At 41.7% G+C, this 24,917-nt stretch overlaps 1 protein-coding gene across 10 annotated transcripts in view; it reads right to left on the bottom strand.

Moving 5' to 3' along the window:
* The window catches only part of THOC2 (THO complex subunit 2), a 136,025-nt gene extending 115,888 nt beyond the window's left edge, over positions 1-20,137 (bottom strand). For 4 of the 10 annotated variants that reach the window (XR_013813197.1, XR_013813198.1, XM_079764755.1 and 1 more), the window contains exons 1-2: positions 19,949-20,135; positions 4,819-4,877 (exon numbers count right to left, since the gene is read on the bottom strand). Coding sequence is in view for 8 of the 10 variants with exons in the window: in XM_079764755.1 (XP_079620881.1) it covers positions 4,819-4,877; positions 19,949-20,019 (130 nt within the window). In the remaining 2 variants the exon portion in view is untranslated. Of the gene's footprint in view, positions 1-4,818; positions 4,878-19,948 lie in introns of all 10 variants that reach the window. The other 6 variants (XM_079764757.1, XM_079764756.1, XM_079764760.1 and 3 more) reach the window with 2 other exon arrangements.
* Between the last annotated feature and the right edge of the window lie 4,780 nt (positions 20,138-24,917).

Raw genomic sequence — 24,917 nt, 5'->3', positions numbered from 1 at the left:
CAGCCCGCTCTCCTTCCTTTTCCCCCGGCCCCGCCTCCGCTCCTCCCTTCTCCCCCAGCCCCGCCTCCGCTCCTCCCTTCTCCCCTGGCCCCGCCTCTGCTCCTCCCTTCTCCCCCGGCCCCACCCCTTCTCCCCCGGCCCCGCCTGCTCAACTTCCTTCTCCCCCGGCCCCGCCTCCGCTCCTCCCTTCTCCTCCCCCCGGCTTGCTTGCTTCTCTGCAGCTTTGCTCCCTTCTGCAGCTCTTGGCTTCTTTCTACGCTGTCGCGATATGCAAATTAGCCGCCATCTTTGTTGGGATAATTTGCATATTCGTCCTGATTGGTTGGTGGGCGTGGCTTGGCTCGTGGGCGAGGCTTGGGCGTAGCGGCGGTGCGGTCAATTTGCATATTTGTCTATTATTAGATTAGATTCTACCTTTTGCACAAATATGGTTTCATTGTGCTTATAATAAACTATATAAAAACTAAAATGCCAAGAAAAATTTTCTATTAGTATGGTAGGATTATGGGGTCAATTTCAGCTTTCACTTTCTATTAATAAAATGTTTTCACAACAAATAATACTCATTTAAAGTTACCTAGATAGCTAAATTATTTTTAAAAAGCAATCACTCTTACAAGGACAAAACGGCTGAGCATAAACCAAATTCCCATAAGAATATGGGCTCATGGGGCTGAGGGAATTCTAATCTTAATCACAGAAGATTAAAATAGAAAGCAAATAGCCCAGGTCATTTTTCTGATATTAAGTTACATAAAAACAATCACAATATAATCCAAAAGTAGCAAAAAAATGGTACCCAATTCACAAGTTATTTTAATGCCCATTGTATTTTATCTATAGAAACAGTAAGTGGTGCCTTAACACTACCAGGTTAGGCCAACAAAGTCCTACAAAACCTACGAAGTTGAAAAACTACATTTACAATGGGGAGGAAAACTTACAACCCTTACACCAAAAATAGTAAGTAAAAGATTTTATCTTAATGCTAACATTTCAGAAAAAGCAATTTTAAGAATAGCCACAAAAGGGACTTCTATTAGACAGAAGGGTTGTGGGCTGTTGAAATTGTAAGGGTGTTAGGGTGTTTATTGTAAACCAGTAGTTAAGTTTGAATTTTTACAAGTGGTGTATTATTCTGCTAGGTTGGATTTTAAACTTTATATAAATACTCTGTCCAGTTGAGAACACCTTTAATATAATGTTCATTGTGGGATTTGAACATTGAAGACACCAGTTCTTGGTTATGTGGAGTATCACTAGAACTAGTCATGTTTATCAGCTATAATTATTATGTTATTTTATTGGGGGAAGGGACTTATAAAAAAAGACCAAGGTGAAGTAGTGTGTGCAAGGGAAACTGACTGCCTGAAATGAAATCAATTCAAGGGAGGGGCAGAAGGGGAAAGGGCAGAGGAAAACACTACACACACTCGATCCCCTTAGATAGAACAAAAGAAATTCTGAAGAAATTACATTCAGTTTCCTGCATGGACTACCTACTGGGGCACTCAAACCAAAGCTTGATTGTTGGCATATAGCAGCCAAAGAGTATATATGTGTTGAGAAAGCAGGCAATGGCAAGCAAAAGAAAGCACTAGCAAATTCAGCCAATGAGATGCTCATAACTGTTTCTGGTTTTAATCGTGAATCAGAACAGCCATGCAAATTAACAATATCTGGTTTTTTTCAATATGTTTTTATTGACTTTTTAGAGAGAGAGGAAGGGGGAAGGATAGAAAGATAAAAACATGGATGAGAGAGAAACATCACCCATAGGCTGCCTCCTGCACTCTCCCTGCTAGGGATGGAGCCCGTAAACAGGGTATGTGCCCTGACCCGGAATCAAACCGGTGACCTCTTGGTTCACGGGTCAACACTCAACCACTGAGCGACACAGGCCAGACACTATCTGATAGTGATTAAAGATCCACACAGCCCCCATTTAAAACTAAAAGAGTAATCAGCCTGTGTTATGCTACTTATACTTTTTATAAAAATTCTTTCTCTTACCTACTTAGGGTTTCAATCACAAACACAATGAAGTTAACAGAATTTAAAATTTTGTTTTAAATAGGAGAAGAAAATAAAATTTAGTATCTAAGTGCTTTTAGAAAGGAGTCTTTTTTACTTTCTTACACTTCTGGCAGTCAGCTGATTTATTCAAAAAACAAGACATTATATCAACCTCAGAAATCTTTATGAAAAAAAATTTTAAAGAAATCTTTATGAATGGTCATGCAATTTTATAAGCAGGATGAATTGAAAAATAAGATTGGGGACTCAGGCTAGGAACATGAAGTCTTAAAACAGATCTTACCCAAATGACAGAAAAATTGGCTCATTCATTTGTTAAAAAATGCTTTCCCCTCAAAAAAAAACACAAATTTTCTTTAAAAAGTATAAAATCTCACCTGGCCGCAGGGCTCAGTGGTTGAGCATCAACCTACGAACCAGGAAGTCATGGTTCTATTAACAGTTGGAGCACATGCCCAGGTTGCGGGCTCGATCCCCAGTGTAGGGAGTGCAGAAGGCAGCCAATAAATGATTCTCTCTCATCATTGATGTTTCCATCTCTCTCTCCCTCTCCCTCTCTGGAATCAATAAAAATTTATTTTTTAAAAAACAAATATATAATTTTTGATAAAAACAAAAGCAAACTTATCTACAGAAAATCATTCTGTTCTTAATTTTCTACTCACAATGACATAATTTAAATAACTACAATGAATTTTACCTAAAAATTTTGGGGTTAAAATAGAATATTGGCTGTGAATTACTTTTCCCAAATTGAAAAAAATGTTATGGTTTCTACCTCAATGAAAGCTACATAGGAAAATACTTTAAACTAACTAAACATAATTGCTTTTGCTTTTGCCCCTCCTTTTCTAAATCCATATGCCCAATTTTAAATTAATGAATGTTAAATAGTAACATAATTCAATATTAAAATAACTGGAAATGTATATCCTCTTAGTTACATAACACTTTACTTAATAAGCCATATTTGTGGTATGCAGTATACAACACCTTTGCTTTTAATGTTTTCCATGACAACTACCTTTAACAAGATCCCGGATACCACCTAAACATAACCAGCTTTAGTAAAAACACTGAACCTCAGTTTCTGGAAATTTCCTAGTGTAAATAAGATCACAATCATTTTACTTTCCATACTAGCTTTTCTCTTCTGTTTATGACTAATAACTAGTCTATGTAAATTTTCATATAGCTATCAACTGTATAAAATCCAAGCTATATCATGACGATTATGTAAGTTAAATAGCATCCTTATACAAAGATGTATAGTCTTACTATAACTATAGTTTTAAATCTGAACTGTAAAATCCTATCTAATAAAAGAGAAATATGCAAATTGACCTTACCTCCACTACACCCTCAAGACACGCCCACCAGCCAATCAGGAGCGAGTATGCAAATTAACCCAACCAAGATGGCTGCAGCCACGGAGAGAGCAAGAGGCTAGGGTTTCCCCGGCAATGGAAGAAGCCAAGCTTTCCGCACACCCTGGCCTGCCTTGGCCTCTGCTTAAGGTTACAAAGTTTCAATTATAGAAGATAAATAAATCCCAACAAAAATGGTGGCAGCCACGGAGCTGGAGAGAACAGGAGGCTTGAGTTGTCACCGGCGATAGAGGAAGCCAAGTTTCCGCAGCCCTGGCCTGCCTTGACCTCCACTGAAGGCTACAAAGTTTCAATTATAGAATATAAATAAATCCCAACAAAAATGGCTGCAGCCACGGAGCAAGCAGGAGGCTTGGCTCCACTCAAGGCTACAAAGTTTCAATTATAGAAGATAAATAAATCCCAGATACCAGGGCCTCTGCTTGGGTCGCGGGGGGGCGTGGCCGGCCTGCCAACCACCACAGGCCCCTCGCCCAGACCACCCCATGCCCCAAGTGAACCCCACCCTGATCTGGGACACCCTTCAGGGAAAACCAGCTGGCCCCCACCCGTGCACCAGACCTCTATCCTATCTAATCCTCCTATCTAATAAAATAATAATATGCAAACTGACCATCACTCCAACACACAAGATGGCTGCCCCCATGTGGGCAAAGATGACTGACCCCATGTGGACACAAGATGGCCACCACAAGATGGCCAGCAAGGGAGGGCAGTTGGGAGGGACCAGGTCTGCAAGGGAGGGCAGTTGTGGGCGATCACACCAGCAGGGGAGGGCAGTTGGGAGGGACCAGGCCTGCAAGGGCAGGCAGTTGGGGGCAATCAAGCCTGCAGGGGAGGGCAATTAGGGGGGACACAGGTCTGCAGGGGAGAGCAGTTGGGGGGGGACCAGGCCTGCAGGGGAGGGCAGTTAGGGGTGACCAGGTCTGCAGGGGAGGGCAGTTAGGGGTGATCAGGCCTGCAGGGGAGGGCAGTTAGGGGCTGGCAGGGGAGCAGTTAGGCATCAATCAGGCTGTCAGGGGAGTGGTTAGGGGGTGATCAGGCTGGCAAGCAGAAGTGGTTAGGGGCAATCAGGACAGCAGGCAGGCGAGCAGTTGGGAGCCAGCAGTCCTGGATTGTGACAGGGATGTCCGACTGCCCATTTAGACCCAATCCAGGACATCCCTCGAGGGGTCCCAGATTGGAGAGGGTACAGGCTGGGCTGAGGGACACACACACACACCCCCGTGCACAAATTTCGTGCACCGGACCTCTAGTATTCATATAAAAGCTTTACATAATGTGAACTATCCTATACCTTTTGTTTGCATTCATAACAATTTGATGAAAACAGAATATTTATTAATATTGATCAAGCCAAAAATAATAGCAATGATACTTTTAAAACACTTACCTCTGTAAGTCGAACTATCATGGCTTTTATTTTCACTGAGAATCCGACACAAATGCAAACTAAAACAAAACAAAAATAGTCTGCATTAATTTCAAATCTTAACAAAAATGATCCTTTCAGAGCCAATTATATCAACTAAAAATATTTGGAAATGTATCAGATGTCAAAATCCGTTAGTTTAGAATGAGAATAAAACAAACCTAAAAGCCATAATTGGTCAAAACTGGAGGATGCTAGTCAATCAATTCATTATTTTCAAAACTGGTAAAATTAACTAAAAAAATCAATCACTTATTCTGCCTTCATATATGAACCAACAGTTGATAAGAAATGTCTCTGTACTTAAGTATTTCAGCTAATAAATAATGATGGAATGATAGAATTACATTACTATTTAAGACTCCTAATAAATTAAAAGACCTAGGCATCTATGAACGGCTGTTCACATTACAAAAAAAGAGACAATCAGACATTATGTGCTCCCTGATCCTGATAATGGAATATTACCACCCATCTATGATGTTGACTTAAAAAAAATAAAAAAGCATGACCTAAATTCAGACTGTAGAAAAATCTATATGACAATGACCCAGTCTCTTCAACAAATACATTGCTAGGAAAAATAAAGGATGGTAGGGGATCCTCAGAGTAAAAAAGGCTTTAGAGATATTTCAATTACAATGTATGGATCCTTATTTGAATCCTGTATGAAACAAGTATTTTAAAAATTAACATTTATGGACCCTATCCAGTTAGCCTAGTTGGTTAGAGCATCATCCTAATATGCCAAGGTTGTGGGTTCGATTCCCAGTCAGGACACAGACAAGAATCAACCAATGAATGCATAAATAAGTGGGACAACAAATCAAGGTTTCTCTCTCTCTCAAATTTTAATAACCTAACATTTCTTAGTCAATTTGAATATATGAGTAAAACTCTATCTTTAAGAGCTAGATGCTGAAATATTTACAGATGAAATGATATTTATTTCAACAGAATGGGAAATGGGTGGCATTATAGATGAAACAAGATTGGCCAGCAGTTGAAAAACTATTGAAACTGGTTGACGATGTATCACTGAGAGGTTATTATATTACTAGTACCCTGGTGCACGGATTCGTGCACATTGAAAGGAAATTAATTAGAAGGTGGCCAGCGGGACTGGGCGAGAAGGGACAGACATGCCCTGGAGCCAACCTCCAGCGGTCCCTCCCTGGCTGGCCGCCCCTGGGGCAGCACCGTGGCTCAAAGGGTGTCTGCGGAGTGAGCGGGGTCCCTCCGGCAGGTGGGGTCCCTCGGCCTGGCCTGTGGGGATCAGGCCAAAACTGGCTCTCTGACATCCCCCAAGGGGTCCCAGATTGTGAGAGGGTGGTTCTCAGGTGACACACCCCAGAATCAGGCTCCCTCCTCTGGTTCCGGGGTGTGTCACCCTAGAACTGCTGCTGCCAAGTCACCATAGCTCGGCAGCTCCTGCATTGAGCGTCTGCCCCCTGGTGGTCAGTGCACGTCATAGCTGCCGGTTGGACAGTCACTTAGCCTTTTATATATACTATATAGATTCTACTTTCTCATCTGTTTGAGATTGTTTCCAACAATAAAGTCTAAAAACAAAAAATGAGCCCTAGCCAGTTTGGGTCAGTGGATAGAGCGTCAGTCTGCAGACTTAAGGGTCCCGGGTTCGATTCCGGTCAAGGGCACAAGTCCAGGTTGCAGGCTGGATCCCCAGTAAGGGTTGTGTAGGAGGCAGCCAATCAATGATTTCCTCTCATCATTGATGTTTCTATCTCTCTCTCCCTCTCTCTTCCTCTCTGAAATCAATAAAAATATATATATTTTAAAAAGAATAAAACAAAAAATGAAAAAAATACTTGTATTTGAATACTTCTTCATTAGATTAACTTAAATACAGCAAAGAATAGGTATATAGGCTATAGTGAAAAGAGGTATGCTCAACTGTAATTCCAGAAAGGAGAGAAAGAACAGGATAAAAGCAATATTTGAAGAAATAATAGCCAAGAATTCAGTTTTCCAAAACTGAAGTGAAATCCACATCTGGGCACATTATAATAAAGCTACAGAAAACTAAAGATAAAACCATTTAAGCAACTAAGACCAAAAAAAAAATATTACCTTCATGACTTCTCAACAAGAAGGCTGAATGCCAGAGAGAGCTGAAAGATACAGTCAAGGTGCTAAAACAAAGTATCTGCCAACCTAAAATTCTGTATTATAAAAAACAGAGTTCCAAGAAAAGGCAAAATAAGAATTGAACTTCAAACAATAACTGATTTCACACACTGGAAAAAAAGCTTAAGGACATTCTTTAAGCAGGATAAAAATGATCCTAGATAGAACCTTGCAGTGACAGCAAGAAATGATGTGCACCCTCTCTCCCTCTCTTCCCTCCCTTTCCCCCTCTCTCGCCATTTCTCTCTCCTTCTCTTCCCCTCCCTACCCTTGACTCTGGCCCTTGCTCTCTCTCTCCCAAAAGCACAGGCAACAAAAGCAAAAACAGACAAGTGGAACAACAGAGTAAAAATTGTGTGGCTTAGAAATTAAAAATGGCAGTGGAGTAAGTGGATGCTACACAGACATACTCCTAGGACCAAATTGGAATTACAACTAAAATACAAAAAAAAAAATCCGGAATAATCAACTTAAGACTAGCTGGAGAGAACCCTGATAACCAAGGACAGAAAATGGAGACTGCATAGAGACTGGTAGGAAGGGTAGAGCCTCGAAAGAGCTAGCCAGGCCCCCACAGACAGCAGCTGAAGTTCTGGAGAGATATCTCAGCTGTGGGGGGTTGCCATTGAGAACTCTGGGGTCTAATCCCCAAGCTGGGCCCCCAGCACAGAGAACCAGAACTGAGAAAGATGCCCACATAAGATCTGGCTGTGAAAAGCAGTAGGGTTGCTATCTACCAGGGAGAGACAGCTGGAAATGCAGGCACCATCTTAAAGGGCCAGCACACAAAATTTCATGTGCAGCCACTCACCTTGGGCTCCAGCAGAGGAAGGGCAGAGTGCATTTTTATCCTGCTTAAAGAATGTCCTTAAGCTTTTTTTTTCAGTGTGTGAAATCAGTTATTGTTTGAAGTTCAATTCTTATTTTGCCTTTTCTTGAAACTCTGTTTTTTATAATACAGAATTTTAGGTTGGCAGATACTTTGTTTTAGCACCTTGAGCAGAAACCAGGTTGGGGGCTCTGGGGTTAGAGCTCAGAAGGCAGACATCCTGGTTTCCTGTGCTGAGTCACTCCCTCATGCTACAGAGGACATCTTTGAGCAGAAACCGGGTTGGGGGCTCTGGGGTTAGAGCTCAGAAGGCAGACATCTGGTTTCCTGTGCTGAGTCACTCCCTCATGCTACAGAGGGCATCTTTCTCAGGCAGACCTTTGCTATCCAGTTGGTTTTTGCCTGGAGGAAAGACAGTTGCCCCACCCTATTGGAAAACACATTGCCCCACCCTGTGGAGTTTCTGAGGCCCATTAAGAGACTGAGAGTAACAATTAGCCTCCAGGCATAAGCAATTGCCCCACGCTTTTGGAAAATGTCTCTCCCCACCTGTGGATGATTGCCTGAGGCTACTCTAGACTGAATGCAATCAGTTTGCAGGCAGAGGCAGGTTTCTATAGGCTTGAAGTTTTTGCCTGATCTAATTAGTCAGAAACTGCATCTGACACTGTCCTGCACTAGAGACTGGGAGGAACAGCAGATCAACCTAATACATAGTCACAAACCCAAACCCAAATGGGACAAAAAAACAACCCCCAAATGAAAGAACAAGAGAATTCTCCAGAAGACAAGACAAATGAAATGGAGATAAATATATCAGACATAGAGTTCAGAATAATGATGGCAAAGATGCTCAACAGCATGAGAAAAGATATACTAACTATGAAGAATGACATAATACTAATAAAGAACAGAGTGGAAGGAATACACAGCAGATTAGGGGAAGTCAAGGATTGGATCAGTGAATTAGAAGATAGGATAGAAAAAAATCACACAATCGAGAACCAAAAAGAAAAAACAATTAAAAAACAGGACCACTTAAGGGAGCTGTGGGACAACATGAAACATAACAATAGTGTCATAATAGGTGTGCCAGAAGGAGAAGAAAATGAGCAAGGGATAGAGAACTTGTTTGAAGAAATAATGGCAGAAAACTTCCCTAACCTGGTGAAGGAAAAAGTCACTCAAGTACAGGAGGCACAGAGAGTCCCAAGCAAGAAGAACCTAAACAGCCCCACATCCCGACACATCATAATTAAAATGCCAAAAATGAAAAACAAAGAGAGAATCTTAAAGGCAGCAAGAGAGAAGCAATTTGTTACCTACAAAGGAGTTCCCATACAGCTGTCAATTGATTTCCCTGAGAAACTCTATAGGCCAGGAGGGAATGGCATGAAGTATTAAAGGTAATGAAAAGCAAGGATCTGAAACCAAGATTACAATATCCAGCAAGGCTATCATTCAAAATTGATGGCGAAATAAAGAGCTTCCCAGACAAAAAAATAAAAATAAAAAAAAAGAAAGGCTAAAGGAGTTTATCACCACCAAACCGGCACTGCAAGAAATGCTAAAGGGACTGCTGTGATGAACAGAAGAAATAGAGAAAGAGAAAACTAGGCATACAGAATTAAAATGGCAATAAATAAGTACCTATCGATAACTTTAAATGTAAAAGGATTAAATGCTCCTATCAAAAGACATAGGATAGCTGAATGTATACAAAAACATGATCCAACTAAATGATGTCTACAAGAGACCTACCTCAGAACAAAAGACTCACACAGGATGAGAGTGAAGGAATGGAAAACAATTTTCCATGCAAACAGAAATGAAAAAAAAAAAAAAAGCTAGGGTAGCAATCTGACAAAATAGACTTCAAAATGAGGGCCATCACAAGAGACAACAAAGGTCACTACATAATACTAAAGGAATCAATCCAACAAGAGGATATAACCCTGGTGAAGATATATGCACCCAATATAGGAGCACCTAAATATATGAAAAAACATCAAGAGGACTTTAAGGGAGAGGTTGATAGCAATCTATATATATAAAAGCCTAAGCGACCGTTACGAACAGTCAACTGCTCAACCGGTGGACCAGTCACTATGATGCGCACTGACCACCGGGGGCAGACGCTCAACTCAGGAGCTGCCCCCTGGTGGTCAGTGCACTCCCACAGCGGGAGCGCCACTCAGCCAGAAGCCAGAATCACACCTGGCGAGCACAGCTGTGGCTGCAGGAGCCTCTCCCGCCTCCATAGCAGTACTACTGAGCGATGGCAACAGCAGGCACAGCGGGGCCGGGATAAGTGGGAGCAGCGCAGCACTCGGCCCCGGCTCGGGCTCCTCCCCAGTCGCCTGCTGCTTCATGTACTGCTACATCCCTTGGGGGATCCCCTGCGGGGATCGGGCCAAAACTGGCAATCCGATATCCCCTGAGGGGTTCTGGATTAGGAGAGGGCACAGGCCAGGCTGAGGGACCCCACCGGTCATGAATCCATGCACTGGGCCTCTAGTCCTATCTAATAAAAAGGGAATATACAAATTGAACATCACACCATAACAAGCTGGCTACGCCCACAGCAGAGGCAGGGATGCCATAACACAAGAAGGCTGCAACCACAGCAGAGGCAGGGATCCCGTAACACAAGATGGCTGCGTCCACAGCGGAGGCCGAGTTCCCTTAACGAGCCTTAATGAGCAATCAGCAGGGACCTGAGGCTGCGTCCTCCACCTAGTAGGGCTTGACAGGGGACCTCAGGCCGTGTCCCCCGCCCTGGCGCCAGGGTGGGGGACCTCAGGCCATGTCCCCCGTCAGGGGACCTCAGGTCACGCCCCCAGCCTGGCAGGGCTTGATGGGGGACCTCAGGCCATGGCCCCGCCCAGCAGGGCTTGACTGGGGACCTCAGGCCATGCCCCCCGCCCAGCAGGGCTTGACTGGGGACCTCAGGCCACACTCCCCGCCCCAGCACTGGGCCAGAGGACCTGAGCCCACGCCCCACGCCTGGGGGGTCTTGACAGGGGACCTCAGGCCATGTCCCCCCGCCCAGTGGGGCTTGACGGAGGACCTCAGGGCGCACCCCCCGCCTGGTGCCAGGCCGGAGGACCTGAGGCCACTCCCCCCACCCCAGTGCCAGGCCAGGGGACCTAAGGCCATGCCCCCCGCCATGCGGGGCTTGACGGGGGACCTCAGGCTGTGCCCCCCGCCCGGCAGGGCTTGACTGGGACCTCATGGCGTGCCCTTTGCCTCGGTCTGGGCCGGGGGACCTCAGGCCATGCACCCCGCGCTAGGCCAGGGGACCTGAGGCTGCACCCCCCCCCCCGCCTGGCGGGGCTTGACGGGGGACCTCAGGCTGCGCGCCTGGGCCAGGAGACCTCAAGGCGCGCCCCCCCCCCCGGCCCGGGGGAATCTCAGGCTGCGCCCCCTGCCCCGGCGCCAGGCCAGGCGACCTGAGGCCGTGCCCCCCCACCAGGCAGGGCTTGACGGGGGTGGGGCCGGCTGGGTCTGGATCTAGCCCAATGGGGGTGGGGCTGGCCGGGTCTGGGTCTGGGTCTCCCGTGATTTTGAGGCGCACATGGGTGGGCGGGGACTTGACTCTGACAGGGGGAAGATTTTCATTTACATTTTACTAACTTTCTTTCATCCTGACACTTCTATTATAGAGAAAGGGCAAATAGCAATATTAAAATATTTCCTCTAATTAATTCCCTTTTAATGTGCACGAATTTCGTGCACCAGGCCTCTAGTATTAAATATTAGCCAGGATGTGAAGCAAGGTGAACTCCCATCACTGCTGGTAGGAGTATATTTAAAATAGTTTGGCAGTATCTAGTAGAGCTGAGGTTAATCACAATCTAGAACCCAGCAGTTTTACACTTAAGTATATATCCCACAAAAACACATGCTTATATATACCAAGATACTTATATAAGAATGTTTTCATTGGCATTGTTGGTAATAGCTAAAAACTCAAAATAACAAATTTGTTTATCAATAGCATAAGAGATCAACAAATTGTGGAATAGTTATACAATGGATCATCTTGAAACTATGAAAATCAATGAACCAAATACTTGCAAAAACATGAATGGATCCTAAAAGACATAATGTTGAGCAAAAGCAGCCAGATAAAATAGAATACACACCCTATGATTCCAATTATATCAAGAAGAAACTTAAAATTATTGGGTAGTAAAACTATAAATAAAAACAAGGAAGAGAAAGCCATAAATGTCAGAACAATGGCTACTTCAAGGAAGTAAAGAGGGGTAAAATCAGCAAGGGAGGTTATGTTGTCTTGACCTGGGTGTGAGTTACACGGGTGTGCATCCTAGAGAGTCTTTAAACTTTACATTTAAGTTTTATGCATTTTCTGTATTTTTTTAATTTCACAATTTAGGAAAAGAAATACAAGGTGCACAAGGCTCTAACAAAAAAGAACCGTCTCTTTCACAATTGATATTTCTCTCCCCTCCTCCTCCTCCTTCTCCTCCTCCTCCTCTTCCTCCTTCTCCTCCTCCTCCCCCTCCCTCCCTCCCTCCCTCTCTCTCTCCCTCTCTTCCACTTTCTCTAAAAAAGATCAATGGAAACAAATATCCCCAGGTGAGGATTAACACCGTCTCTGTAAAATCAATAAGTTTTTTTTAAAAAGAGAATCAATGAATGCAGATGTTTCTATAGTCAATAAAATAAGTAATTTTAAAACTTATATAATATGTTTATATATCACACCTAAGGTGAAATATGATGCTACATTATAATCATCCACAGAGAGATTATCTACTTTGCAGATTATCCATGCCCTTGAAGCTCACTTCTATGTCTTCTGATTATTTCAATCCTCCATCATCAGGACGAGCAGTTTAAGGTTGTTAAAAGTCAGTCAACTTTTCCTGGTCAACAATTCACTTGCAGGTCTCACAAAATTATTTTCAAAACCAAAGAATAAAAAGGCCTTGCCAATGGAGAACAATTGTTAAATTAAATCTCATAACTGGAAATATAATTTAGTTTTGTTTTTAACCAACTCCTATTTTTAAAAAAATTTCAGAGAACACCATAGAAATGGTAAATTAGCCCTGGCTGGTATGGCTCATTTGGTTGGGCATCTTCCTATGCCCCAAAAGGTTGCCTGTTAGATTCTGGGTCAGGGAATAATGATCCTGGTAGGGGGCAGGTAGGGGGGAGGTAAGGGGCCTGCAGGAGGCAACCAATCAATGCTTCATTCTCACATCAATGTTTCTCTCCCTCTCCCTTCTGCTCTCTTTAAAAAAAAAAATCAATAAGCCCAGACAGAGTGGCTCAGTGGTTGAACGTCGACCTATGAACCAGGCTGTCATGGTTTGATTCCGGGTCAGAGCACATGCCTGGATTGTGGGAAGTTTAGGAGGCAGCCAATCAACATTTCTGTCTCATCGCTGATGCTTCTCTCTCTCTCCCTTCTACTCTCTGAATATTAATAAACATTACTGATGCTTAATTTGAAAAAATTTTAATTAATAAAAACTATTTTTAAAATTAAAAATTTCATCTGGAATAGGAAAGCAAAATCAATCTTCCTTCCAGTAGGTAATACAAGAGGATCATCTACTTCAGACTAGTATCAGAGAATATAACCTAAAAATGTCTGCAACCTAGCTCTTTTTGTCAAGAGTAATTATATAAGAAAGTACATCAAGCCCTAGCCAGTTTGGCTCAGTGGATAGTGTTGGCCTGCAGACCAAAGGTCCCAGGTTCGATTCCAGTTAAGGGCACATACCTTGGTTGAAGGTTCCTCCCCAGCCCGGGCCCCGTGCAGGAGGCAACCAATCAATGTGTTTCTTTCACATCGATGTTTCTCTCTGTCTTTCCCTCTCTCTTCCACTCTCCCTAAAAAATCAATGAAAAAATATCCTCGGGTGAGGATTAACCTACATACACACACACATACATACATACATACATACATACATAAACAAACAAACTCAACTGGTTTCCTTTAAAAAAAAAGTATATCAAGACTGCTTTGATATTTCCTATAAAGTATTAAAACAATTTCCCCTTATAGTAAGCTGTCTTTGACAGAAGAATATAATGAAATCAAGTAACTCACCTTTCACTTTGTGCCCATAATAAAAAACAAGGCCAACTAGTCTTTATGGTGAATATTTGTGCTTATTCACATTTTTAGTAGCTTCATTTTCTGTTTGTTAAGCTTAATGCATATGTCTTTTGTGATAATCCTCCCAGTGGAGAGGGATTGGAAATGTCCAAATCCCACCTAATCTAATGATATAGTCATTGATACATAATTTTAAGAATTGAAATATAATGCCATCTTATCAGACATGAGACCACAAACATATTCATTAGGATACAGATAATAATGTCAGCATGAGTTATTAATTATCATCTCAAATATTTGCTCAAATTATATAAGGAATCACTAAGGGGCAATTCACTTGCATAACAGATACTTTCACAGTATTTCCCTAGTACAAAACAGTTCTTCCTGTGTTGTAGGAGAAAACTAAAAACAATCACTAAGAAATTTCCTCCAATCAGTAGATTTGTATGTGCTCTTCTCTCTAAGTAATCCACTAACAGAAAATCATGAAGTATCCTTAAAGAAACAATTATGTTTCTGTATGCTACATGTTTCAACACCTGTTGAAACACTTTTTAGTACTCTGTCCTAAATGATTAGGAGAGAAACAAACTACCTCCAACAGTTACCCATTTTAATATGACTTTAAAAATAACCGAATATTCCGCCTCAGTCCAAATTCAAATGATTATTTCAGTCCCTTAATAACCTCCAAATAACTGAGTTTACCATTTTTTCCACTTTTAGTAGTTTGGTGCTATTGTAGAGATGGTGTCTTAGGTCCCTGAGAACAAAGACAGAATCTACTTTCTGTCATGATTTGTAGGGGAAAAAAGAATAAAACGTCTTATATTCTATCAAGGATTTAAGTATTTTTGTGAGTACTTCTTAACATGAATATTTAGTTTTCCATCTTAGTTGTTCCCATTTTGCAGTAAAAAAGGAAACACCGAATAAGCTGGAACTACTACTTTGATTATAATCAACATCTAAAAGTTGGTTTCACACAGAAAAAAACTAATGTCAATCTGCACTTAGATTAATTCTTAAAAACAAAACAAAAAAAAGAGTAAATTTGGTTAAGCAAAGTGCTACCTCTACTATCACTGTTAGAAGAGAGATATAACCACAAAAATGAATATTGGGACATGTAGCTTTATCTTGCAATATATGCATTTATGGAAATGAAAACATCCATTGAGGAGGAAAGAGAACAGGAAATGTTAAAAAAAAAAAAAAGACAGTAAGTTCCTGCACACAAGTGCATTAATAGCTCTCACTCTACCTTAATATTTAAGCATTGTAGAATAATTTAATTTTTCTAATGAAGATAGCCATAGCCTATAAAATCTGATATTGCTAAAACAATTTCTGAAGAATGCATTTCTCTTACCAAGAAAACAGACCAATACTAATAACTTGTGAATACAAGTCAAATGAGAAAATAAATGCCAAATGAAAACTAAGACATGAAGGTTTCAGATAAAGCTTCAGCTGAATTTAGAGTACCTTTTAAAGAAAAAGGAAAAAATAATAATAACAAAAAAAATATTCAACTACCAAGACTAAAATTTCTTAGAATGATTATTTGCCACAAAGTCTCTCTTCCTATTTCCCTCCAACAAATTCAGATCAGACAACACTTAATGAACATCCACATGTACTTAAATAAGTTCTGAAACATGTAGTCATTTAGCAGCAGAATAAAAATGGCAACCAAAATATTTGGCAATTAAATTTTAAAACATTATTATAACTACCAATAATTACTAAGACCTAAAAATTCTAATTCATATGTAAATTTTTAAAAGAATTAAGTCCTTCAAACAGACAAATAGATGATATCCAACAAATATAAGTATTTCAAAATTAGACTCAGTATTGACATGAGGCTAACATCTTCAGATTGAGAGCTTGTAACAAACTCTACAACAAGGTTGCTTGTAACACAAACAAATGCTGAGTTAACTATGTTAATAATTTTTACTAAAAACATAATCTCCATTGGATCTACCAATACAGGCAAGTTTATTTGCTTAATCATAGCAAGCCCTATGCTAATATGAAATTATCAAGAAACTAAAATTCTAATTCCAAAATTAAAGTGGTTAAATCCATATCCTGCATATTTCACAGTATTTGAGTTTGCATTTAGATGTGAAACTTGTAAGAGTAGCTCTACGTGTTACTGGAAAGTACACTTAATAATATGTTTTGGTAGTCCTCCTTTGTCTTTTTGATATCTCTTGGAAAAAATCATTTTAAGAGTTCTGTAATTTACCATGAAAAACATAATCAGTATCTCTGAAAGGTTCGATAGGTATGTGATGAACCATTCAGATAAGCAAAATACAGGTTTTTTTCTACTTAGTTACCTAACAAACCTTATTCTTCAAAGCCAAGACTTTCCCTCTTAATAAGCAGTTGCTTTTCATGAGGCCCAGTTAAGAATTGCCCTCTCTGAGTGGGGGGGATGGGAGGGGAGTAATGGGGGAATAAGGACACATATGTAACACCTTAATCAATAAAGAAATTTAAAAAAACAAAAGAATTGCCCTCTCTTAAAGTTATAAAATGCCCCATATATCTCATATGTTGCTTTACCAATATGATGCTGAAGTTGACTACAACTCCCAGAATAGACTTAGAAGTGACAGGCAAGAAATGAACTTCATGAAATCAACATAAAATTTTTAAAAGGTAATTTTCAGTTAAGTTAAAGCTAATCTGCTCATTTATCTTGTTAAAAAGGAAAAATCCACCCTACATATAATTTTAAATATTGATCATATTCTGAAAGCCAAATCTATAAACGATTCACTAATAATTTGGTGGCACATTACCTTTCGGTTTTGTGTGGGTTTTTTTCTGAAGAGAAGATATCCTCAAGGTTTTATTGTCACATAACAAAATATGAAGCTTATAACTGAATCACTTGGCCCTTTCTCTTCTTATCTCCTCCCAGTTCAAAATGCTTGCATCTCTTAACAGCCAGCATTCTCTTAGATCTGCAGTTGGGCTCAAGGAATTCAAGTCTCAGCACAATCTTCTTTGTAGTTTTAGCCTTTTTTGCTTAGTCTGTCCACCATAGCCATTCTAATTCCTGTCATAACACCGCTGTCTCTGCACACACAGAGAATCTTTGCCCTTCTTATACTGTGTTACATTGTGGGGTTGATGTTTGCAACACTTCTTACAGAAAGTCCAGCGTGTTGTAGGAATTTTCACTATGTTTTTGAGAGCACTATCAGCATAGAAAAAGCTTACCTTCATTTTTAATGTTTCCAGTTGCTGGTTTATTTTTAAGAGCCTGTTTTCAGACAAAGGAAGTGATGTTTTGTAATATAGTTACAATGCCATTTGTTCTAATGAAAATGCTAACAGCTATCTTTTGCAAGATACAAAAAAAAAATCCAAGGTTAGATTATATGTAACAAAGTTTCAAATACAAGAAAACAAAGTATTACATGGTGATGTGTTTGACTAAATTATTTCATTATATCACACAACTAGCAACTTTAAACTCTCTTTACATAATAGAATACAATTATAAAACTGACTATACTGATTTGTATCTAATTCAAATTACATCCCACAAGCCATGGAATAACTACATAGATGTTAAGTAAGTTTTGAGGCAGCTCTTCAATCACAGGAATTATGACAGTTAGCATGGATCGTGTAAATATACATAAAGTGAGTCCAAAACTCTATTTTTACTACATCACTTTGTTTTTCTCCAAAGGCTGCCAATCAGAAGCCAAGCAGAATTTCACCTCCTACCCCTAAAACCACTCATTCCAAGGTGGGAGTAACAATAGTAAAACTGTCAAAAACAGCTGGAAGGAAGAAGTTGAACAAGCTACAAAAATGAGAGCACCTAAATAAGTAAGTTGGCTTTTAAAAGTAAACAACAGTGGCCCTGGCCAGTGTGGCTCAGTTGGTTGGGCATCGTCTAGTACACCAAAAGGTTGCCAATTCGGTTCCTAGTCAGGGCACAAGCCCAGGTTGGGGGCTCAATCCCCAGTGGGGGGTGGGGGCATGCAGGAGGCAGCCAATGCATCGCTCTCACATTGATGTTTCTGTCTCTCCCCCTCTCCCTTCCTCTCTCTAAAACTCAATAAAAGGTATTTAATTTTAAAAAGTAGTCAACAATGAACTGAAGTATCCTAATAACTGATTTATCCTAATCTAATATACATGAAGATGATGGTTTGGTTTGGTTTAGTTTGGTAACTTCCCATCCTGCCTTCCCTACACACAAGGGACCTAATAGCTATGTGTTAACTAGCAGTACGAGGATTTAGAAAATGTTCCAAACAGTTAAGAAATGAATATATATCTAATTGACTTCTCTTACAGTTAATAAGCTAATAAGCACTCTAAGCATATGCTAGAAAGTGTGGGGAGGCGGGAGGCAGGACAGTTGAACCAAAATAAATGAGACAGTCCCCACTCTTCAAGGATCTCTCAATTCCTTAAAGAGTACCCATAAATGAGTCAGGGACCAATTAATTGCTAACCTAAGTGGTACAGACTTTAAGTGCAAGAGCTATCCAGTAAGTTTAAATATCTAAAGATTGGAATAATATTACTTTTAATAGCTATCACTTGAGCACTTATTATAAGCCAAGTGCTTTACAGGCATTATTTAGTCTACACAACACTCTTTTGAGTACTTATTCCCAATTTACTCAAGGGGAAAACTGTCAAAGTGGTTAAGGAACTTATCCAAGGTCACTCAGCTAGTTAAGTGGCTAAGCCGGCCGCTTACTCAGCCAATCGAATTCTAGAGCTCACACAGTTAAGTAAAACAGTGAGACAGTGAGAGTGCGAGGGGGGGTGGAGGGCGGGCTATAGGCAGACGATGTTACACGCGCACAGCGCACGGGTTCCCTGCGTTTAGTTTCATTGTACTAACGAAGTTCCAACTGTAAACTGCACCAGCAACGGTAAACGAACCACTGAGGGGAGAGGGAGGGGGGAGTGGGCAACGACGGCAAAAATGGCTTACGAGTTAACTCTTACAGGATCGAGCTTTAGCTAATAAAGTGATTCAAAGAAGGAAACTAGAAATAAGTTATTTGTGTGTTGTTATTTTTTAACCTGGGGTTTGTTTTGCTACTTAAACAATTTTTTTTCTAGATGGAGCGCTGTAATTTTGGGCAAGGAAACCTCGGGTATGACAAATTACTGCTATGTATGCCTGGGGGAAAAAAAGTTTTATGACTAAAGGAATCGCGTTATTCTGGGTATTCGAGAACCTTGGAGACTTGCCAAAATGAGTTGCAGTCCCAGGACAAAATGGGGTTTAGGAAACATTTCATGACGAAAGTTGAGTCCGACACGAAATGGCTCTAAGGTGAAAAGACTGAGTAAAGAAATGCCGGTAGGTCTTCCGGGAAAGCGGCAACCCCTGCTACACCCCTCCCTCGGCAGCGGCGCCGCGCGAGGCCGGGACAGTCTGACAGACCGCTCCCCGGGAGGACGTGAGGTGCAAAGCGGAGCTCTCCGCAACGCCCCGGTGAGGAGGGGAGTCCGGGGTGGTTCGCTCTCCTCAGACTTCGAGCTGAGGAGGCGCCAGGCTCCGAACTGCGGAATCGAACGGGTGCAGAGTGAAGAAATGGGACGTGAGCGAGAGAGGGAAAGTCCGAACCTCCCCGGCGCGGCCCCGTGAAGAGAAAGGAACCAAGTGAGCTCAAGCGAAGAGGGGGACAAAAAAGAAACAGAGCGGGAGCGCGGGGACCCGAAGGGGCGACACCGGAGTTCTGCTAACAGACTAAAGAAAGGCGAGCCACTGAGGGCTGAGGAGATTTCAGGGAGGCCACGGAGGGAAGGAGGTCGGCGGTGGTTGCCGGCACCTCTGCTACCTCAGTTCGAAACTCCTAGCCAAACGTCCACACCCGCCGCCCAGATGGGGGAGGGGGCACATCTCTCCCCCGCCTCCAACATCCCCCAACGGGGGAGAACGCCGTGACACCAGAGCCCGGCCCGGCCGTGCGCCCGCCTCCAGCCCCAACACTCACAATTCGCCTCTCCCTGTTTTCTCCCAGTTCTTTATCCACTCTACGGGAACCAACACCGTCGCGGCCGCCATCTTCCCCTCACTACTAGCAGGAGCCCGGATGTGTAGCACGCGAGCGAGGGGTCAAAGTGAAGCCCCGCCCACTAAGAATGCCGGGAACGGCGAGTTAGCTATTCGTTTTCCCGCCCCTGTCTTCTCCGTCCCGCGGAAGCCCGAGGCTCCGTGGCCAACGAAGTCGCCCAAAGCCGTGGGTCCCTTCGCAGAGTGACGTCGCGGGCCGCGCCTTCCGCCACCCTAGCCCTCACTTCCCTTTTCCCAGGCCAATTCGTAGCCCTTATCTTTTTACGTAGTCTCAACACCAGGCAACTAATTCAAGCATGTATTTCTGAAGTACCTAATATGTGCTAGACACTGGGAATAGAAAAACAATAAACCATGATGCCTATGCTTAACAAGTTTGCCATCTGTGGGAAAGACAAACATATAAGCAGGTCAATTACAATACACCTTGCTAAGTGCTGAGGTAAAAGAAATTACTCAGGGAAGAAGTAGCCATTTACTGTGTCAAACATGCTAGTACAGGGAATACAATGTGGCGAAGAAAAGATAAATCAGCCCTGGGAACACTTGAAGCCCCCGTGCCACCAACACTACTGTCTCCCGTGTCATTAGGCAAAACTAGGGGATGCAAGTACCATGAGAAACAACTTGCTTACATTGTTTACTATAAAAGTGTCTCCCACTCAACCATAACCGGCCGGATAGCTCACTTGGTTTGAGAATCATCTGGCTATCCCAAGGGTCTGGATTTGACCCCAGGTCAGAGCAGATGTAAAAATCAACCAATGAATGCATGAATATGTGAAACAACAAGTTAATGTTTCTCTTTCTTTATTCCTTCCTCTCTCTCAAATCAATTTTTTTAATTAAAAAAGTAAGTGTCTCCCGCCCACATACTGTTTCAAAGGGTGAAATCGTAATTTTACAGTGGGAAACAGGGGAGGACACAGGTTCACCTGGGGATGAAAATAAGCTTCCCCAGAAATTAGACAAATGGGCAGCATGTGCCTCCTGATAAGATGCTAAGAAAAACACTAACCAATTTTGTAGTATTCATCATACCGAAAATTCGCATAACCTAAATTTAATTGTGAGGGAAACATGAGGAACAGTCTACAAAATCTCTGGCTTGCACTATTCAAAATCGTCAAGTTCACTAAAGCCCAACTAATGAGGCTCAGCAGTTGAGCTTCGTCCTATGATCCAGGAGATCACAGTTGGATTCCCTGTCGGAGCACAGGCCTGGGTTGGGGGTGGGATCCCCAGAGGGGGCCTTGCAGGAGGCAGCCAATCAATGATTCCCTCTCATCATTTTTTTTATTTATTTTTTAAATATATTTTATTGATTTTTCACAGAGAGGAAGGAAGAGGGATAGAGAGCTAGAAACATCGATGAGAGAGAAACATCGACCAGCTGCCCCCCGCACACCCCCCACTGGGGATGTGCCCGCAACCAATGTACATGCCCTTGACCGGAATCGAACCTGGGACCTTTCAGTACGCAGACCGACGCTCTATCCACTGAGCCAAACCGGTTTTGGCAGATTCCCTCTCATCATTGATGTTTCTATATCTCTCTCTTTCTCCCTTCCTCTCTCAAATCAATAAAAATATTTTTTTAAAAAAAGACAAAGGAACTCTTCCAGATTAATGGAAACTACAGACATGACAACTTATCCCCAGCCAGAAAAAAAAAAAAAAAAAAAAACATTTTCTTACGCTAAAAAGGGCATTATTGGTGCTATTTTTTACTTCTTTGTTTGTTTGTGTGTTTGTTTATTGGTTTTAGAGACAGAGAGGAAGGGGAAGAGAGAAAGAGAAAAACATCGATTTGTTGTTCCACTTATTTATGAATTGACTGATTGCTTCTTGTATGTGCCTTGACCAGGGATCTAACCCGAAACCATGGCATATCAGGAAGATATCCTAACAAACTGAGCTACTACTTGGCCAAAGTGTTAATTTCTTTTCTATTTTATTGTTTTAGTATTTTTTATTATTGATTTCAGAGAGAGTGAGAGAGAGAGATAGAAATATTAAGAAAAAGAAAATATCCAATAGAAAAGATCAATACAAACAAAAATTGTTTGGTTGAAAGGTCTAATAAAACTGACAAACATCTGGAAAGACATTATAAAAAGGAGAAGGTACATATAAAAAAAATTAGGAATTGTATAGATTGGGTTCATGACAGGAAACAGATGACATACTCAAAGGAGATTATTAAGGAGATTTTAATGAAGGAACCATGCATAAGGGTGTGGGTAGGATTAAGAGACACCAACAAATGGATGGTAAAGCACCACCTCAGGTACTGGAAGTACAGTAAAACCTCAGTATTACAAACTAATTCGGGCGAGGGGGTGTCCGTTAAATCTGAAAGTTCGTTATATAAATAAAGTAGGGTTTTTTTAATGTGTATGTTAAAAAATTGACAAATTCGTTTACCTGTTTTTACTTATGTAGACACATTTGTATAATTAAAATTAAGTGTGTATGGAAAGTTTAATTTCACGGAAACTTTTCTATATGTATTACTGTAATTTTAAATTTATACTGAACAGGTCTAGTAATGCGTGCATTCACGAATCACCATGAGTAAACAAATGCACCTGGCTGGGGCCTGAAGGGGCAAAGGGAAGGAATGGTTAGCAAAAACCAAGGGAATAAGGAAAAGTAAAGTAAAACAAAATAATAAGGAAAGGAACATTCAACAGGAGCTGTGACCTTGTATAGTAAAATTATTGCTAGTTCACATCCCAGCAGAGAATCTGGGAAATAAATACCCTGACCTTTCTCTTCCTCCATCATCTGATCCGCTGATACCTCCCATTGGCTGATGGCTACTGGAAGCCAGAATGCAAGGGAGCCTGGCAAATGAAGTTGATATGGATCAGAAAGCAGAGCAGGGTAGAAAGTAGATTTTGAAAAGAAAAACAGAATTTCCAGCACTGACCATTCCTTTTGCCCCTCTACACTACTCTTGCCCTTTGTCCAGATGAAAAACCCAGGCCCTCAAACAGAATGTACAAAGTCCCATCAGGCAGTATCATTACAGGGTGATGTCGATTCATCTTACTCCCACATGAAATCTAAAATATTAGCCACCACCAGTGCTTTTCATACAAAGTAGAAGGGGAAAAGAAGGCTATAAACTTAAAACACAGTTGATATAATACCTGCTTCTGGAGCTGGAAGCATGTTCTAAGTTGATAATCATAGCTTCCTCTGCACTCCATATTTCCCTTGCCTTCTGGCAGTATCACAGTAAAACAAGGTACATTACCTAGTGGAGTGACCTAAACCTTCATCCTTTTATAATCTTACCTTGATTAGGTTACTAGTTTTCATGGACCAGTATTATTGAGCACAGGAGTAATAAGAGGTACCCTAGTGAAGCCTCTGGGTTTTAGACGTAGTCCTCCTTGCCTCCATTGTGTAGTACCAGCCTAATTTGCCTTTGGTAATCAGAGTAGACCACTCTGGTCTGTACAATGCCCCCTCGTCTGCCTGTTCATTCAACAGCATGAAGAGCGCAAAATGGCCAAAAGGCAGTGTCAGCCTCTGAAACATCAGAATCTGACATGTTCCCTGGGGAAGTGGGGGGGATGTATTTCTCGCTTGGGCATTAGAACCTCTTATACCACTGAATCCAAGATGTAAGGATGGGAAACAAATATTTCTTCTGTCATTCTTCTCTCTCTCTCTCAATCCTCATCCTAGGAGTGAGGTTATATATATAGACCTGGGTTATATAGAGAGACACTGTGAGGGAAGGGAGAGAGAGAGAGAGAGAGAATCATCAATGTGAAAGAGACACATTGATTGCCTCCCACATGTGCCTGGGGGTGGGGGTGAAGTGGGGATCAAACCTTCAACCCAAGTCATGCCCTTGACAGGGAATCAAACCTGAGACCCTCTGGTATGCAGTCTGACACTCGAACCACTTAGCCATGCTGGCCAGGGCCTCACCTCTATCTCTTGAATCCTGGACCCATACATTTTTGCTACAAGGGAGAAAATATATATAATGTGTCCCCAAAAAAATGGATACACACTTTAACAGCTGATATCTCAATTTTGAAAATTAAATGTATTTTAATAAACACTACTTTTATAATTATTCAAAGTGTATGTATACATTTTTTGGGACACACTATATTATTGGCTACTGGTTGAAAGCATAAAGGTTCTGTAGGACAGTACCACAAACTTTCAGGCTGTAGTGCCATAGCTGAGCCTTCAGCAGGAAATTTCACCCTTGTATCAAGCCAAATGTTTCTGAGTGATAGGATATGTGATAAGACCAATAAATTACATGGGGATGAGCCCATCACCACACTTCCTTCAGGCTCAACTGATTTTTTGTTGTTGTTGTTGGAAGCAGTGTTGAGTGGGATACCATGGTGATGAATCAGGCATTCTGTGAGTCCACATGGTGGTGCTGGCAGAGGCATTTCAGGCATAAAAAGCAAATCAGTATTCAGAATATGCATCTGTTCTTGCAAAGACAGTTGGTGCCTCCCCCCTGATGGAATGGTTTCAGTGTAACCAATCTGCCACCAAATGTCTATCTGTTCCCCTGGGGGAATGGTGCAATGTTGGTGCCTCAGCCTTTGGTCTCTGCTGATAAGCAAGTTGACAATTCAAAGTGGTGGTAGATAGATTAGCTTTGGTGAGGGAAGACCACATATATACACCCTATCCCAGCTGCCACAGCCATCTTATACATTGGCCTACTGAGCAAGCTCTAGGGTAGCCAAAGGAAGAGGCTAACATCAACAGAATAGGTGATCTTATTCATCTAATTACTGAGAGCCTCCTTCACAGTGGATGTCGTCAGGGGGCAATTATGTGGAACACCAACATCTTTACACTCTAGCCCCGTGGTCGGCAAACTGCGGCTCGCA

The sequence above is a fragment of the Cnephaeus nilssonii genome, assembly GCF_951640355.1.
Source record: "Cnephaeus nilssonii genome assembly, chromosome: X".
NCBI classification, from domain to species: domain Eukaryota; kingdom Metazoa; phylum Chordata; class Mammalia; order Chiroptera; family Vespertilionidae; genus Cnephaeus; species Cnephaeus nilssonii.
The sequence above is the reverse complement of the archived record's forward strand: the minus strand, read 5'-3'. Positions and strand labels throughout refer to the sequence as shown.